Below are 19,837 nucleotides of genomic sequence, written 5' to 3'. Positions count from 1 at the left end.
CCTCAAAGTCCTCAGAATAATGGGGTTAGGTTCAACAGCAGATAAGCATAAAACACTAAGGGAATACAGACATGAAACAGTCTGCTCAAACACATTATCCTTGTGAAATGCACTTAGTTTCATGGCTCTGCTTAGAATTGTGTGTCTTCTCTTCAATATAAAACAGTATTGTCTATTTAAAACTTCTCGCAACAGTAGTTTAGAACTAGGAATTTGAATTTTGATGCTGACCTTTTATAAGGCCAGTGTATCACAAGTCATGTAATAACCTCCATTACTGTACTATATCCTTCAAATCTGCCTCCTAAGGGTGTTCTGGGAATAAATGAGTGAATATTTATAAAACACTCCAGTTTCTTTTCTTTCCTACGAATATGTGTGAGTGACTGTGTGTGTGCGTGTGTGTGTGTGTGTGTGTGTGTGTGGTCTACACCTGACTTCTTTTTGAAAAGAGTCAAGTCACATCTCACAGCTACTAAGCTCTGTCGAAGCAGTGTAGCAGATGTTTTATTTTGGCCAATTCAGAGCCAACCAAATGTGAAGTGTTTTTATTTGGTGCAGGGATAGGGGTCTCTTGTGTTTCTTTTTTTCCTTATTTCCACTTGTGTAGTAACGTTATGAGGCTTGATACTTAATGTCTTCTCAGTCTTTTAATCTGTATATTTTCAAGTGATGATTTAACATTAACAACTAATGTTAAAGGCAGTTATAAATGCACAGTATAACAGGCAAATTAATTTACTTAATATTCATTAAACTTTTATAGGGAAAAAGTTGATATAGCAACATCTTTTTTTTTAATAACATCTCTTTGCCTTGAGTTATGGAAAATGTCTTCTAAATCATCATGCTTGTGTTTGGAATCTTAGCATATTACCTCTCCCTAGTACTTAAATTATTTGTTTTATAGATAGACCTGAAAATGTGACTTCTCACCTTCCTACATTCTCGATAGCATAACAGTGTAATAGATGAAAATACTTTTTCCATTAATTCTTTTCTCATTGTAACTTTTTTTTTGGAGTCTTTTGTTCTTAATTCTAAAGGATGTTTAATTCTTTCACATGCAGATACTGGGAATGCAGCATTCATTCGTACATTCAGTAAATACCCCATGGGTACTTACTTTATCCCAGGCACTATTATAGGTGGTATGTGAATGTGTAAGTGAACAAAACAGGTAAAAATCCATATCCTTGTTCAGCTTACCTTCCAGTGAGAGAAGGAGACAGTAAGCAAATAAATACAGAATAAATAACAAGCAAAGGAGGGAAGGGGGCTAAAGTGAACTGGGAAGTGAGGTTATATTGCTGTTTTAAATAGGGTGGTTGAGAAAAAAAATGTCACAAGGAAGCTGACAGTTGAGCAACATTTTGAAGAAAGAAAGCCATGTCGTCTGGGAGAATAGCATCCCTAACCAAGGTCTCAAGTCAGAGATGTGTGTGGTGTGGTTCTTTTGAAGAACAAAGAGACCAGTATGGCTAGAGTAAAGGGAACGAGGGGAAAAGTAGAAGACGGTGAGGCCAGAGAGGTAGCAGGGGGCCATATTGCACAGAATCTTGTAAATGGAGTGCAGAACACTGCCTGTTCCCTGGTGCTGGCAGTATTCACAAGAGACATCTTTTTTTAGTTTCTTTTAATATTTATTTTTGAGAGAGGGAGTGAGCACAGGTGAGGGAGAGAGAGGGACGCGGGACAGAGTATCTGAAGCGGGCTCCATTCTGACAGCAGAGAACCTGATGCAGGGCTCCAACTCACAAAGCAAACCATGAGATCGTGACCTGAGCTGAAGTAGGACGCTTAACCAACTGAGCCACACAGGCACCCGAGATATATTTTTAAATGGGAGAGGTACGTGGAATCTTACAGTTTGATACTCTCTAAATAAGAAAAATGAACAGAATGTACTGGAGTGTATATATGATGTAGTTACAAATCCTTAAGAGAAGGCACTATTTAATTGTTATCAGATGAGAAAACTAATAATCATAAAAGGTGTTAGTGCATTCCAGCTAGGAAAGTCAGTTAAAAGGTGATTTTTAATAATCGAGGTGGGAAAATGGGACTGAAGTAAGAAGATAAAGATGTTTAGGGGTGCCTGGGTGGCTCAGTGAGTTAAGTGTCCAACTTCAGCTCAGGTCTGATCTCACTATTCATGAGTTCGAACGCCACATCGGGCACTGTGCTGATAGGTCGAAGCCTGGAGCCTGCTTCAGATGATTTGCGTCTCCCTCTCTCTCTCTCTGACTCTCTCCCGCTCACACTCTGTGTGTGTGTCTCTCTCAAGAATAAACATTAAAAAAAAAATTTTTTTTTTAAGAAAATAGAGATGTTTAAATCATTAAATGTTCGAGATTTGGAATGTGAGTGGTAAGGAATAGAGAATTTGAGGGTAACTATGACTTGTAATTTTGGTGAATAAGTAGATGGCAATCCATTAACAAAAATAGGGAGATCTCTAGAAATACTGGGGAAAAGGGTAATGAATTATGTTTCTGATATATTATTGAGTTTGTGATGCCTGGAAGACATTCAGAGCAAGGTATTAGTAGCTTGCTTATTCATTTGGACCGCATTTATTAAATATCCTTCTATGAGTCAGGCCCTGTCCTAGGAACTAGACTGCATACTTTGAAATGTGGGCTTGGAGGGGCACCTGGCTGGCTCAGTCGGTGGAGCGAGTGACTCTTGAACTCAGGGTTGTGGGTTCGAGTCCCACATTGGGTGTGGAGATTTCTTAAAAATAAAATCTTAAAAAATTTTTGAAATATGGGCTTGGAGCATAAGTAAAAATTAAGGAGTCAGTGGCCTATGTGTAGTCTTGATGTCCACAGGAGTTAATGAGATAAGCTGAAAGAGGCTATTAAATGAAAAGAGACCAAGAGACCAAGAGCCATTAGGATGATTCCGAAATAGATAGCTTGGATGTTCGCTAACCAGAAGACAGAAAAGGAAAAAAATGAGGAAAGCAGGCAATTGCATGAAGCTTCTTTTGGTGTTGTATGTTTTTTTTTTTAATTCTTCACTGCAATAATAAATTTGAAAGAAAAAAATGCCTGAATTATGATAGTTTACATTTTATCCTTTTTGTTGCTGTACTTGTGGTTTTCAAGATTCTGTAGTATGACTGCTAAAATATTATTAGTCGTAAAGACTTACAGATACTAAATTATATTTAAAGGATTTTACACACACAGAATTGTAGTATTTTGGCTTTGTCTATATAATAAATATGTGACATAATTATATTAGAAATATATCCTTACTATTCTCAGATTGAATATGTAGAAATATGCATGTCACAAAGGGTATGATTTGAACAGACCTTAACCTCCTGTTAAGAGTTTACTGAGGATGTTTGTCAGATACTAAAAATTGTATGCAGTTTTTGGTAGTAAATAACTACTGTAGTAGTTAAGTGTTGGTTAGGACAGTTAAATTATTTGGGCATCAGTTTACACGTTAGAGATATGCTAACATTATATTCTCAGTGGATCAGTGAATTTAATTTTTTATTCGTAGTTGGGAATAAATAGCACAGATTATTAAAGACTGAAGGATCTTCCCAACAGGTGTAAGGCTTAAACTGAAGCACAGAAAGACTATGATGGCAGGGCTGTAACCAAGAGCCGTATTGTCTGGTTGATGCCGTCCACACTGTAGAGTTACTCTCTTTTCCCTGCTTGCTTTGTATTTTTCCAGAAGCTTTACCAGTCTCAAATGTTAGGGACCCCTTACCCTCCTTTCCAGTGTTTTACCTACTCATTCGTGTTTACATACCCTTGATCATACCCTTGATGAGTAGGTCACTACCTATTTCCATAACTAACACAGGAAAAAGCCTACTGATTTGTGGTTTTGTGTATTCACTGTGCTTTACCTCTGTGGTCTGTGTAGATATCCAAACTTTGTAGACTCGGGGCCCTCAGCCTTTGACGTTTCTGAGTGTGGGACGGTTTTTTTCCTCTAATGTATGAAAAGTAAATTGTTCAAAGAATGTTCCCTTCCTGTAATCTGAAATATGTATCCAGTAAATAAAGGGCTTCCCATGCCATCCTGAAAAAGTCCAATATAAAAAATAAATGTTAACATTTTACTAGGCTAGATGAGGAAAAGTCATTTTAGGATTTGCATTTATTAAAAATTTATTTTAGATGAATATTTAGAAAAATACGTAGAATATGGGATGACTGTACCAATGGAGAATCTGCAGCCTGTTTTGCTGCAAGATGTTTTTAACTCTCATTTTCTGTATATGTGTTTTCAGTCATTCAACAGGCATTTATTAAATATGAACTGTGTGACACATGGAACTAAGCAAGTTTTCATAAACATAGCGAGTTTATGTTATGATAGAGGATTGTACAGACATGCTAAGGGAGGGAAGAGCTGGAGGGAGGTATATGAATCAGAGTGCGGTCTGAAGAAGAATATCACAGACCATTTCCTAGAGAACACAGTGTTTGACCTGAGCTTTAAAGGATGTCTAGGAAATAATTCAGCTTAGAAGGAGGTGTCAGAAATGGAGAAAGCTTAGGTACATTCTGCTTAAAGAGCAGCTGGGGGAATGGCAAGGGTGAATGACGGGGGATGGTTAGTGAGCCAGGCAGTAGCTACGTCCTGAATAGCTTTGTGTGCCATTTTTAGTTAAGCAGTTGAGTTAAACACTCGAGAAGCGTGATTTTTATCCTAAAGACTATGCTATAGAAGAAGAGGATAACAATTTTTCCTTAGAATAGCCACTCTGGCAGTGTGGGATGTCATTGGAAAGCCCAAGTCAGGGGGGTTGGTTAGGAATCTATTCCAGTTATCCAAATGAGGAGAAACAGTCCAAGTTAAGTAATGGGATAGAGAGGAGGGGGCAGGGTTTATATATATGTACATGGGTATGTATGCCATCTGAACCCACACACATGTATATGTATGTATGGGCATAGTTTTTAATAAAAATATTTTTATGGTATGATAAATTTAATTATTTTTTACCTCAGGTTGTATGAAGCAAGCCATTAAGTTTTCTAAAGCAGAACTCATTATTAGACTATCTGACCCTTCATACAAATATTTAATTATAATGCTTACTTTAGTTCTACATGTATTTGAGGGCTATTGAAAAAATATACAAATATACGCTATTTTAAACATAAAAATAAACATTCTGATACTGTGTGTGTGTGTGTGTGTATGTGTGTGTGTGTGTGTGTGTGTATATATATATATATATATATATATATATATATATTTCAAACATACATAGTATGCCAGATGCAATTTGAAGTATTTTTTCCTATAGTTAACTAATTCTCCCATCAACCTATGAGATACATATTGTTTTCCCTGTACTGAATGAGGAAATGGAGACACAGAGTGGAGAAATAATTTGCCCAAGGTCACATAGCTAATCACTGCCAGAGCTGGTCTTCCGAAACATACAGAGTAGTTCCAGAGTCAGGATTATTATGGATAAATATTATTATTTAAATTGTCCTTTGAAATGTTTTTTTTCTAATTGTAAAGGAGCAAAAACTAATAATAGAGAATTATAGATAACTGATACCTCTGATTTGGGACAGGGATTTGCCATGAAAATTATTTCTCAATAAACAGATTTATTGAGTGAAGCTACCAATATATAAACTATAAATACATATTGTAGTAGCTTTTTATTCATTTGTGCATTCATTTTGGAGCTTTTTCTTATTTTTAGGAAGACACTCCATTAAATTCAGAGTTGGGAGAAGTGTTTTCATTGACTGTTTTTAAATAATGCTGAGAAATTTTTTCAGTGAGAACCTTAGCCCTGTTTACTCTGCTTACGTGGAAGATTTAGCAATATTCAAAACCATTGACTATTTGCTTGCCTGCTGTATGATCATTACATGTCTAATAAGGGTCTATAGTCCTTTCCCCAAGTGTATTTTGAAGTTGTTTAATACCACAAAAAAGTTGGAAACAAGATGAAATAAAACCAAATTTGCACCATTTGCATCTTCCCTTCAAAACCTTCATTCAAATATCTGTTAAGAATAAGGATATTCTCGGGGCGCCTGGGTGGCTTGGTCGGTTAAGCGTCCGACTTCGGCTCAGGTCATGATCTCACGGTCCGTGAGTTCGAGCCCCGCGTCAGGCTGTGTGCTGACAGCTCAGAGCCTGAAGCCTGTTTCAGATTCTCTGTCTCCCTCTCTCTCTGCCCCTCCCCTGTTCATGCTCTGTCTCTCTCTGTCTCAAAAATAAATAAGCGTTAAAAAAAAAAAAAAAAAAAAAAAGAATAAGGATATTCTCTATATAATCATGGTACCATTATCACAAGGAAAATTAACAATGATTCTATAATATCAAATAAACAGTTCATATTCACATTTTCTTAATTATATCTAAAGTATCTTAAGCAGTTTTTTGTTTGCATGCTTATTTGTCCAGCATCCAATCCAGAGTCACACTTATATTGGTTGCTATGTCATTTTAGTCTCATTTAATCTCTGTTAATCTACTCCTTTGTTGTTGTTGTTTTTCATGACATGGACTTTTTTGAAGAGTCTGACTGAGCCAGTTGTCCGGTAGAATATCCAGTGTTTTGTTTTTATCTATTTCACTGTGATTAGATTCAGGTTAAACTGTTTTGGCAAGAACACTATAATGTGTATTTTTCTGCATCACGTCAGAAGACATGGAATGTCAGGGTGTTCCATGACTTGTGTTGCTAAATTTAATCCTTGATTAACTTGGTGAACACTAGATCTCTCTGTTGTAAAGGTAAACTTTTCCCTTTATAATTGCTGAGTGGGTATTCTGTGGGCTGATACTTTGAGACCATGTGAATACCCTGTTCCCCAACAGCCTTACTCAGCGGTTTCAGCAGCCACTGATGATCCTTACTTGAAATAACTATTAACAGTGGTTGGTTTCTAACATTAGTATTGCTTCTACATTTATTGGCTGGTGTTCAGTCCAGAGGCGCATTTCCTTTTCTTCTTGCCTGTCTCTTTTGAGTATTGTGAATTTTTTTCATTCACTTTGTTATACTTCTTCACTGTCATTTTCTTTGTGTTGCTGAAACTGTTCCCTAATTTGGGAAAGAGGAGCCCCTTCATGTCCACTCCTGTGTCCTTTGATACGAACCAGGTAGCTCAGAGTACGTGCTGCTTGCAGTGTCCTAGGTTCATCCTGTATTTGCCCTGCCCCAAAGCTGGAATCAGCCAATTCTCCAAGGAGTCCTGGTACTAGTTTGTGGATAATGGAATTTAGAAACTAAAATTTGGGGCTGAGTACACTCATTGCTGTTGGGATATCATTGCTTCTAAGACTTTTTTTCACTGGACCTATCTAGGAAATCAAGTCTTAAAAGCTCAATGGATTCATACTGTGACTTCCAATTTAAATTTTAAATCACCCGTATTATATATTTGTATATTTTTGCTTTCCATAATAGGGAAACTTGTAATCTGTCAGTAATGTAGGTTGCAAATATTTTCTCCAAGTTTTATATTTGGCTTTTGATTTTGTAGCACAAAATTTGAAGAAAGCTTTTCTCACTGGGTTTGTAAAGAAATTCACTATGTTTTTTCTTCTGATATTGGTATAGCTTCATTTTTAGCATTTAAATATGACCCATTAAGAATTTCTTTTCCTGGTGTATGGTGTGAGGTATGGATCAGTTCTTTTTCAAAACGTACATTGCATCCCAACACCATGTATTAAAAAGTAACTCTTCCTCTTCACATGTAATTTCCATATGTAATTGGATCCTTTTCTGAACATTTTAATATATTCTACTGGTCTACAGGTCTATTCATGTGTCATTACCACATTGTTTTAATTGCAGAGACTTTTTATAATATATATTGATCTTTAGTAGTGTTTATTTCCCCTCGTTGCTCTTTTTATTCCCCAGGATTTTTCTAGGTGTTCTTGCATATACTTCTGTATGAATTTTAGAGTCAACTTGTACTGGGGCAAAAAACTTTTTTTATTGAAATCACACTAAATTCATATATTATGTTGGAGGGAATTGGCCTTTATATAATGTTACATGTTCTTGTTGCAGAATAAGCGGTGTCTGTTTGTTCAGGGCTACTTTTATGTCTTTTAGAAGTATTTTAACATTCATATTGTTTTGTACATTTCTTGTATTTATTCAGGTATTTTATCTTTTATTTTGCTCTTATAAATGAGGTATTCTTTGTCATATATCTTCTAACTAGTTTGAATATGTAAAGGATATTGATATATTGTGCTAACTTTCTGATGTATTGTTATTGATTATGTTACTTTTAGCAGTGATTCTTTTGAATTTTCTAGTTATAAAATTATATTATCTGAAAAACAGTTTTACTTCTTTTCTAGTTCTTAAGAATGTTTGCAAGCTCTGCACAACTTTTACGTTAAATTTGCCTTGAAAGAACACTACCTTCTAAAACTATTTTACTGGAATGTAATACATTTTATTTCATTTTTTCCTAGTCAAAAGTAATCAAAGCATAATTCTTTCTGCCTTATATAGAGATTCATGATTTCCAAAACTCAAAAAGGATGCATAGTTATATTGTTACATGAAGTGAATGGCTCCTAAAAAGGGGTCATGAAAGGGAGAATCAGGGTTCTCTTGTCCCTAGCACAGTGCCTTGTGCTTAGTGGGTAGCCCATAAACATTTGGTGATGATACATAATATTGCTGTATATATATTCTGACTTTAGAATTTGGCACATATTCCTGCCTTTTTTGCTTTTGCAAGAAATTTCATTATCTTGTTTTTTTTTTCCTTTGATCGTGGTCTTGAGTTGAAGGTGTGTGGACTTTAGGGAAACTATAAAATATATAATTCCACTGTTTGAGTCAGTCAAGTACAGTGGGGTAAATGTCATGCTCTAGTTTTCTACAAAATAAAATACCTAACCATCTCCCAAAAAGCGTAAAATGTTTTCCATTATCTTCTCTAGAATGTGTAATATCTGGAAAATTAGGAAAATTTTAAAGTAACACACTTTAGTTTTATAGTAAGTTTAGATACATTACCAAAGAAAGTAGTAAATTAATATTTTTGAAAGCAGTCCTAGAAGATTAACTCAAACATTCTGATAACTAATGCACACAGGTAAATATGTATTATAGCACATGAACTCAGTGGTTATGGCATAGTTTCCATTTATTCATTTCAAGAGTTGAGGGTCTTCTGGGTTTTAAGCATTTGGACTAGGCACTGTAGATGCAAAGATGAATAAACTCAGGGCCTTGCCACAGGAGTCAAACACGCCAATGGGTTTGTGACTCATACACATAGGTTTCAGTCATGGTACTGCTGCTCATTGGTTGTGTGACTTTGGGAATGCTACCCATCTTCCGATTTACTTTCTAGAAGCCACTACTGTTCCCTTCCTTTAAAATAGAGTTATCTTTGTTGCTTGTTAATTAATATCTTAAAATTCTTAATAGTTGAGTTTTGTTTGTTTCGTTACGTTTTAATTTAAATTTTTTTTTAACGTTTATTTATTTTTGAGACAGAGAGAGACAGAGCATGAATGGGGGAGGGTCAGAGAGAGAGGGAGACACAGAATCCGTAACAGGCTCCAGGCTCTGAGCGGTCAGCACAGAGCCCGACGTTACATTTTAATTTAAAAGACCCTCTCATTCTTCCTTTGTCATCAGTGGCACTACCAGTTCTAGAAAGTTATTTGGTCATGTTCAGGTTACTGAAACTCCTTATGAGAGTTGTTAGTTTTCTTTGCATGCTCATGGTTTGTGGTCCCAACTATACTGATAGAGGTCTGAGCTATGGCAAAACACGAAAACACCCACCTGCTGAGGCACAGGGGTGAGCTCCTCCTCTCAAGTCTCATCAGTTGCAAGTTACAGTCCTCTCCCAGTGGCTGGGCCTGGAACCAGACTCCTCCAGCTGTGTAGGTCCCTTTGCATGTAGGCCCTTTTAGATCCACTGTGGTGCATAGGCTCTGCCAAGCTCTTGATACACTAAAAACATTAAACTGACAAATATAGCCAGTTACCCAGAGCATTTATTATAACTTCTGCAGGCTGAGAGACCTCAGTGAACTCTTTAAAAAAAACACTTTTTGCCTATACCTTTGGAAGAGACCGGCTTTCCCTGCACATGTCCTTGCTTAGTACCAAGGAGAACAGAGCCCTCCCGCACCTGCCCCTACCCCCATTCCTGACACATTGGCATTGAGATACCAGGAAAAAAACTTGATCTTCTGATATACTCTGTAGGGTTTGCCATCCTGTTTGCTTTCATCCTTTAGGCCTCTAGAAAGAAACTAAGCTAAACTGTATGATTTCAAGTTTTAAAAGCATTAGACAAAGTGAAAAGAAGATGCTTCCTTAGAAGATTAAGTACATTAGTTATCATAAAGATAAACATTTTGAAGGTAAAATAAAGTGAACTGCTAAATTTACAGAAGTAACAAAATTTCTCTGAGCAGTTGATAAAACTCTGCCCATTAAAGGGCTTATCAAGTCCCAAGAAAGGTTAATTATAGCCAAGACACAATTTGTTATACCCTAGTGAAATTTATGATTTTCCAGATACAGGGAAAATTTCACAAGCCTGTACATAAAGGAACAGGTTCTTTACCTTAGGAAGAGAGTTGAATGTAAAAGTCTCGAAATCTGGCTGATAGTGGAATAACCTGTTCAGACAACTAAGATAAAGGATTTCTTATCCAAAAATCCATTACTCAGATTTAGAGGGAGGAACTGATCTTATTTTTAGATATTTAATAAGTAGATGTACTGAGATTAAAGCAACAGCCCAAGTCCAACCCAGGCTAACTCCTGATTTGAATACAAAGATCCACCCTTCACCATAGCTTTCAAGAAGAAGAAAGAGTGAGCCCTTTCTGGGGAAGCATGCTTTCTGTCTCATTCTCTACCAATTAATATCTAATAGGTCTAACCTTCAGTCAGAAATATGAAGCATGTGAATAAGCAGGAATAGGTGACCCATAATCAAGAAAAAGAACAATCAGTAGAAGGATTGGAATTTGTAGACAAGAACTTTGAAATAACTTTTATACATATGTTAAATAATTTTTGAAGAAACATGGGTATGATGAATAATTTCAGCAGAGAAATGGAAACCATAAAAAAAGAAATAAGTGGAAATTCTACATCTAAAGAGTATAATAGATAAAATGAAAAGTTCATTAAGTGAGCCTAATTGCTGATAGTATACATTGAAAGAAAGGATCCTTGAACTCAAGGACATAACAATAAAAATCACCCAAATCGAAGCACGGGGTAGGGGAGGGAAATACAGAGCATCAGACCTGTGTGACTACATCAAATCATCTAAACATGTATAAATGGAATTCCAGAAGGAAAATAGAGAAATAGGGTGAAGAACTAATAGGCCAAGAATTTTCCACCTCTAATGAAAGAAAATAACGTAGAAGATATAAAAAGCTTAGCAAACCCCAAGAATATATATAAATGAAACCTCACCTAGGTACATTTTAAATAAACTGAAGAAAATGAAACCTAAAGAAAAGATCACAAAAGCAGCCAAAGGAAAAAATGCATGACATTCAGAGAATAATAGTAAGAATTGATGGCTTTGTTCTCGTAAGAAACAATGGTATAAAATCAGTAAAGTGCTAAAAGACAATGGCTATCAACCTAGATTTCAGTATCCAGCAAAATTAGCCTTCGTACATGAATGCCTGCTAAAGTCTTTACAGAAAAAAAAAAAACAAAAAACAGTCATCCACAGATTTACACCATGAGAGATTCAACAAAGAGTTCATCAGTCTAAAGGGAAATGATCTCAGATGAAAACTTGGATCTGCAGGAAGGAATGAAAACACTGGAAAGGATCAGTATATGTGTAAATATAAAAAGCTGATTTTTCATTCTTAAATACTACTGACTGTTTAAAACAGTATCCAGACAAAATGTTGTGGGGTTTATAACATGTGGAGGTAAAATATAACAATAGCATAAAGGGTGGAAGGGTAGATGGAGTAATACTGCTTTGAGATATTTATATTGTTAGTAAAGTATAAAATCATAATTCAGGGTACACTGTAATAAATTAGAGATATATATTGCAATCTCTAGCCACTAAAAAAAAAATAAAGATGTGTAGCCATTGGGGATATAAAATGGAATAGTCAGAGTATTTGATTATTTCAAAAGAGTATGGAGAAAAGAGAAAGGAACATAACTAGATGCAACAAAATAGCAAGATGGCAGACTTAAACACAGCCATATCAGTAATTGCATTAAATGTGAATAAACATCAAGAAGCAGAGATTGTCAGACTGGATAATCTAGTGGTAAATATCTGTTGACATACTGAGTTTTTTATTTGGTAGATTAATTTATTCAACAGATGTAATATTAAGTTCATTGTGAGGTATTTGGATTTTTAAAATCATAATAAGTTGGACCTTTTAACCGTATTACTGCATGATTAATATATTTAGTGAACAAAAATTTAATTTAGAATAAGTACAAACAAGTGTAGTTTCATTTTTTTAAATTGTTTCCCCAAAAGTTAAGTGCATTAGTTAGCCTCCAGAGAAACAGAACCAGTAGAATGTGTACATAGAGCGATTTATTTTGAGGAATTGGTTTACACGATTATGCAGGCCGGCTGGTACAAAACCTCCAAGGTCAGTTGATAGCCTGGAGACCCAGGGAAGAGTTATAGTTCAAGTCCAAAAGCAGTCTGTTGGCAAAATTTTTTCTCTTTCAGGGGAAGTCATTCTTTTTCTTAAGACCTTCGACCAACTGGATGAAACCCTCTCACATTATGGAGAACAATCTCCTTTACTCAGAGCCTGTTGATTTAAGTGTTCATCTTATCTGAAACATACCTCACAGAAACATCTGGAATGTTTGACCAGATATGCAGGACTGTGGCCTAGCCAAGCTGACACACAAAAATAACCAGCACAGCAATCTATTTATTAGGAGCTTTCACTTATTATCATACCTTAATGAAAGTGAAATAACATACAAATGGAGACTTTTTTGGTAAAATGTACTTAAAATAGTAAGCTGTTTGGGAACATTTTTTCTTAAGCTTATTTTGTGTATATTCATTACTGAAAGCTTGAACAAACGTGTATTAATTGTATTTCCAAATCGTATTATTTCAATTGGCAATCTAAATTTAAAACTAAGGTTATATCTTTGGATAACCCACTTTAAAAATTTTTAGTTTCCACCACCTACTTATCCTGAAATTGAAACTGTAAAATACGTAGCTGTTGTTTCTTTGTAATTGTATAAGCTGAAGATGTAGATTTAGTTTTTATTTTCAACATCTTGAAGTTACTTTCTTATTGGATAAGAACTTTAAAGTTAGTAATCAGCCTTGGTCAGTTTTATAGCTGTCAGGTTACAATAGTGAGACCACACATGTAAGATTTTGCTAACTCTTGATTAAAAGCCTGTGTCATGCCAGACTGTTCTCAGTGGATGCAGCCAGAGAGGGTTGTGGGGAGTGTGGGCGCTGGGGAAATGGGGATTTCACCATTTGTTCTATATACTTCAGTATTACTAAAATCTACCAGTAAGAGTCAGCATTATCTGAACATTTTCTAATATGTTTACTTGGGGTTTTTAAAAATTTTTTATTCAAGACCAGTGTTACTCTATGAATAAAAAATGTCTTTGCATAAAAATTACTTTAAAGATTTTGTTATTATTCTTAAGACAAAACTGTTAATTTGCTCTGTAGTATTTTTTCAAATACAGAGTATTTGTATTTCAAATTTGTATTTCAAATACTCTGTATATGAAAAAATACTCTAGTATTTCTATATACTAGATAGAGTATTTTTTTTTAAATGCTCTGTTTTACTCGAGTCTTGAGGTCAGAAATTATAATTTAGCCTTTATAATTCATCTTTTATCCCTGATACCAAATAGCCACTCAGTAAATATTAGTTGATTGTATAAAGTAGTATACTGCTTTATACTTCATTGGCTAATTATAGCTGAATTTTTAAAATGAAACCAAAAAAAATTTTTAATCGTGTTTCATGGTACTTTGTTCATTTTTAAATATTATTTCACAGTGATAAAAAGTGATTGTTTTATGATGCTCTCACATAATCCCTTATCACACTTGAAGAAGAATGAGTTAAATGACTGTAAATGGGAGGAGCTATTGTTTCAATCAGAAATTGTGCTAATTGCTCCTAACAATACTTGTAGTTCTTACTTCTAAGCAGCCTTGCATGTGAAAGCCTGTATCATTATTTGAAGGAACTAGAACTATTCTAATGTCCTAACTCACCTGTTGGTTTGCTGATGGACAGAGATTATAAAGTAAATGAGACCCACACCTGTGTTCATTTTTAACCTGAGCTAGACTTTGAACCAGTATCTTTATAGATGAGATGCAATGTGTTATATCCTTAAAAGCTGTTTATTACAAAGAAATGCAGGAGAGGACATTCGGAACAAAAAGATAAATCCACACATGATAAAAGGATTTTTCTCAAGTTTAGCAGTCAATATTATCATTTTAAAGGAGAGAATCAGGGGGAACTTTTTTTTTCAGACACTCCATGGTGCTTGAATAAATAGAATATGACATAGTAGGAAGTCAAGTGATCAAAGAGAAATTCAAGTAGATTTATTTATTCTTTATGAGAAAATAAGGAAGTGATTCCTTTTATAGCCTTTGTGATATTTCTTTATGCAAACTTGATGACCTCAAGTCAGAAATAAAAATTTAATGGAAGAACTGCAGCAGAGTGGAGATAATGGTATAATTTTTGAGCCAAGAGCAAGATATGGACACATCTTAGACTATTGCTAAACACCTCTTGAATGGGAAAATTGGCTCAGCTCACTTTGAGTTGGGTCTCTTAGTTAGCTAAACTCTCCAACTGTTTCTGACCAAAGAATTCATGATAGAACTTTAAAGGATCCTGCCATTCAAATGAGACTTTTTTCCTTATGAGCTATAGGAGTCACCTCTTACTGAGATAAATGTTTTCACAATAAAATGGGTAGGTATAATCAAATATCTACCATCTTTTCTTTGCACAGGAATTATCAACATAGAAAGAAAGCCTTGTAACCATCATGTAGATACAGCACCAACGGTAAGACGGTCTATTTCTGCATTGTTAACACTGATAAGCTACAGAATGGTCCTGGTTATAGGACACAAAATGCCATTGTAGAAAAGTCTTGTGACCTCCCTTTTGCCAAAAATTACATCCCTTCAAGAAAATTAACCTCATGTTTTCTAACTTAATGAGGAAAACATACTAACTTTTGCCAATATTTGGGAAACTAAGATATGGTATAATTTTTGCAGATACTTGTTTATGTTACTATTATAAATAGAATGATTTTTAATTTAAAAATATTTTAGATTTTTAATAAGTTAATATAAATCTTCACACATTTATTTACACTTTTTAAAATGAGTTTTATTTCGTGCACTAGCATCATTATTTAGAGTGAATATTTTTTAATAGTAAAAGCAGGCCATCGTGTTTCGTTTCTCTTATGAATCACTATGCTTTATTATTAGAGAAGTGAAAACTTTTATCCCTCTTCCATTACTACCAGACAACAAAAGGCATTTAACAATTATAATACCTATTTACTATGTTAAAGATAACCGTATAAGATAATGTAGAAGGAAAACAATTAAATTTCCCTTCTATTCTCTAAATATAATATTTGAATGAAATATGTATCAGTGGCCAATTCCCACTTGAAAGATTCATAAAATAATACAGCCTAAAATATATCTTATTCTTCACTGGGCATAATCTTGTTTCTCTTATCGTTCCTGTGTATTAAGTCTTTTAGATACTCCATACAGTTCATCATTTCCTGTTAGAAAGATTTGGTAATGCCTTTTTTATGAAAATAAAGGCAATATTAAACTATGTTTGAATTTTATTGATAATATTTTCCTCACTGGCAGGTTGCCTCCATTTTCCATTTGTAATAAATTCATATGATTGAGCCAGCCTGTTTGATAACTTACTGTGTGGGGCTCTGGAAAAGTGGTGTTTGAGGAATTAAGCATCACTGTAATCCTAAAAGTACTAGGCTATTGTGTGTGTTGCAGTTAAACTTCAGTAAGTAGTCATAACATGTACACTGTATTCTTTAATATTTAAAAAATGCAGACTAGCAGTTATGGAAAATAATTTATTTTCTCTCAGGTGTAGGTCTTAAAAGTTGAGGTGTCTGAGGTGGGGTTTGAACCCTTTACTCCTTGAGGAGAAACTCCAGTTTTACTTTTTCTCCTGGTTGTGGGTCACTTCACTGGGGTGGGGGTTTATGGCAAGGTTGTATCTTAGGCTCTCCTACATGCTTCGATGTGGTTTTCTTCTTGTTTGCCTGTGGGGTAGTCCTCATTCAGCCAGCCTTTTGGTTTTTTAAGAGGAAATTGTTCCACATGTAGCTACAGACTTAGTGCGTCAGTGGGAGGAGGTAAGTTGAGGATCTTCCTGTGTTACCATCTTGAACTGGAACCCCTTAATGTATTTGAAAAAGATACTTACTGGATTATTTTACATACTTTTGAAATTCAGTTTATTCCTATAGGCTTTCCTACAGCACCTGTGTTTCCATTTCTGGTTTTGTTGGGGGTTTTTTTGGTACATTCTAGAACTCAGAAAAGTGTAACCTAACAGTTTTTTTGTTTTACTCTGTAGGCTGATTGTAGATTTCCATCTTAACTAAATGATGAAATAATAGAACTGACTTCTCATGAAATCATGAGAAATAATGGCATTAATGTTTACAGTAATGCCCTAACAGTCTCAGAATGACTCCAAAGAACCAAACAAAATCTAATACATAAGGGTTTAGGTATTGTTGGTCTTTTTTTATGTTTTTTTCAGTTGGGTTATTAAATTATAGCTCCTAATATATTAATAACATTTCTGATCTATAAAGCTGTAAGTTTTAATATATTTGGTTTATACAGGCACACCCCAAACATGCATTGGTTCTCCAAGCCCTCACTTGAGCCAGGCTGCATTTTGGTATGTTTTTCTGAGCTCCTTCAGTCTCTTTACTACAAACTCCGTAGTTTACTAGTTTACTTAGTTTACTACTGCCCCCTCATTCCCAAAAAGTCCTCTACCTTGCTGACAGTTAACTTTGGCCTTTTGCCCATAACCTCTAAATAGAATCACAAGTCTGTTCATTACTCAGTGTCTTCTGGTCCCCAGGAGAGGAAAAGTCTGATTTTCACGGAAATAGTGTTACCTAATTTCCATCCTTTGTATGTGTGTGCCCTTGTTTTCCTTAAAGGGTTTAAGAGAAGAAAATATTTAGAGATAAAAGAAATAGGAAAAAGTCTGTCTGAAAACTTTAAGAAAGTAGAGTATTTGTAAGTTCAAACCTGGTACTACTCTAGCCCAAAAAGGAGAGATACTCTGGGGTCCTGAGAAAAGATAAGAAGGCGGTGGACCAGGGTTTTAGAATGGCTGAGGCCAGGTCCCTGAGTGACTGACTTCCTGGACCTCATTCCTAACCACCAGCCTCCAGGTCACCTCTCTGTATGTTATCACCTCCACTTTCCTGTTGCTCCGAGAACCACCACAGATGGTTTGGGTCCCAGAGAGTGCTAGATGCTAATTACAGCAGTTCAGCAGGTGAGGGAAATGAGACTTTTTCAGGCCTCTATCAAAAACTGTGTTTCTTGACATTCCAAATCGGAATGAACTTTTCAGTAAATCTGTGGTTATGGAGGAGAGTTTGATCCTATAGTGTTCTAATGCGATGCGGTGTTCTTTAAGTATAGGTTAGCCTGAAAACAAAACCACCTCTTTGTTGTGTTCTCTCCCACTCTCTTTTGAACTGTCTTGTTTCTTTTTGTTGTTGTTGTTCATTTAACACATGAGCTTTAATTTTTTTGTTTGGAATTTTTTTCTTTCTGACATTAAATAACACCCTGTGTGTTTTTGAGATGCCTTCAATAGAAGTAAAACAGAATATCCCCACATGGCATGATCTCCTCCTTCAAAGAGAATCAAACCTCACTACTCACTTTTTTTTTTGCATTTTGAGCTCTTAATTTTGTTCGTATCCAACAGTATATTTTCAAGCTATTTTTTTCCAGAAATATAATGTGAGAGGTATATTATCTGAGTATCTGAGTCTGCGTATTTTAAAATATCTCAGTTGTCTTTGAATAAGAGTTTGCTAGGGTTTTTAATTATTTGGACATAAACTTTTCCCCTCAGAACATTATGGAAATTGATCCTCTTTTGCTTTCTGGTATTTAGTGTTTTGGGTGAGACATTGGACATCAGCCTAACAGTTCTTTTGTGAAGGTAGCCTGTTTTACCTACTCATGTATTCCAGATTTTCTTTTATTTTCTTTATACCTGATGTCCTAGTTCAGATTTGATGGTTAAATGTGTGGCTTTCTTTTTGTCCTGAATGGTAGTCACTCAAACACTTTACTATTATAGGAAAAGCAAATAAGACATTAGACAGTCATGATATTAGATTACATGAAGATAATTAGATCATGCCACTTTAAGAACGAGTTGCTGTTAAGGATAATATCAGACTCAGATTAATCAGAGGTCATTGTCTGAACCCTGAAAGGCAGGTGTAAAAGTTAGTTAATAGTTAAGTAAGCACAGGCTTGAGTCTCATATTCACTTTAAATGAAGGACTCATTTGTAAATCAGAGAAAAATCACAACTAGCATAAGGAAGTCTCTGTAAATCTTTGGTCTTATTGAGATTATTACAAACCTGCCCATAACCTGCCATATGCATAGAACTTCCCATAGCTTTGTATGTTTTCTTTTGGAATTAAAACACGATAAGCCATGCTGAATATGTACAGAATTTTTAGTGATTTGAGAAGAATTGTTTTTGAATCTCTTCTAGCGAAAACTGGTATGTTAAAAATTCAGACATCAGCATGGCCTATTGAATTGATTGCTGATTTTTATAAAGCTCCTGCATTCCAAACCTGTAACACTAGTTAATACTACTCCTTTCTTCCTCTTTTATTCAGTGATCCCACAATCCGCATTAATGAGAACAAATTTTCTTTTAACAAATGGATTTTCTGGCAGTGTATATAATTACAGCTTGCATCAGCCACAACGGGTTGAAACAAAATCCAGGCTATCTCATTAAGATTATACCAGTTATGGGATACTTTTGCCATCCATCTAAATATTTCATTAATTATTAGAAATTAAAATATCCTAGTCTGATTAGAAATTTATTCATTCATTATTCTTCATTTTGTAAGTTGAATTTAACAAACTTTTAATTTATCCATTCTGCAGTTATACCTCTAGGTTTTCTCAGGGCTTGATTGACAAGTTTTTGTCATGTAATGTTTCATCAGTAGTAAATTTTAATGTTTTACAGTATTTTACTATTCTGGAAAAATATCTGAGATGTTCATGATGTTGCTTGCCGTTTGCACTAAACTTATTCGTAAAGGTGTTGATGTGAATCCTACAAATTAAAATTTATTCTGAGACTCTTTTGGATTCTATGATAATCTGTCTTTATTCTACAACATTTTTTTTAAGTTTATTCTGACAGAAGGAAAGAGAGCATGAGTGGGGGAGGGGCACAGAGAGAGGGAGAGAGAGACTTCCAAGGCTCCACACTGTCAGTGCAGAACCTGAGGCAGGGCTCAGTCTCATGAGCTATGAGATCATGACCTGAGCTGAAACCAGGAGTTGGATGCTCAACGAACTGAGCCACCCGGGTGCCCCTCTGTGACACTTTAAGTTGTCTTTGTTGTTAGGTTTGTGTCATTGTTTAGCCCACTGTGTAAGTTCACAAGATTGCTATCTATTCTATTATTACACACAAGTATACTATGCCTTATACATATATTTATGTA

At 35.1% G+C, this 19,837-nt stretch overlaps 1 protein-coding gene across 8 annotated transcripts in view; it reads left to right on the top strand.

Annotated features, from left to right (window-relative positions):
• Positions 1–19,837, top strand: part of AHI1 (Abelson helper integration site 1) — a 222,134-nt gene that overhangs the window by 106,952 nt on the left and 95,345 nt on the right. For 7 of the 8 annotated variants that reach the window (XR_007462863.1, XM_049654404.1, XM_049654402.1 and 4 more), the window contains one exon: positions 15,023–15,078. The exons of the other annotated variant lie outside the window; for it this stretch is intronic. Coding sequence is in view for 6 of the 7 variants with exons in the window: in XM_049654404.1 (XP_049510361.1) it covers positions 15,023–15,078 (56 nt within the window). In the remaining variant the exon portion in view is untranslated. The remainder of the gene's footprint in view (positions 1–15,022; positions 15,079–19,837) is intronic. 8 annotated transcript variants of the gene reach the window in all.

This window comes from Panthera uncia (genome assembly GCF_023721935.1).
Source record: "Panthera uncia isolate 11264 chromosome B2 unlocalized genomic scaffold, Puncia_PCG_1.0 HiC_scaffold_24, whole genome shotgun sequence".
NCBI lineage: Eukaryota > Metazoa > Chordata > Mammalia > Carnivora > Felidae > Panthera > Panthera uncia.
This window is presented reverse-complemented; position numbering and strand designations above follow the sequence as displayed.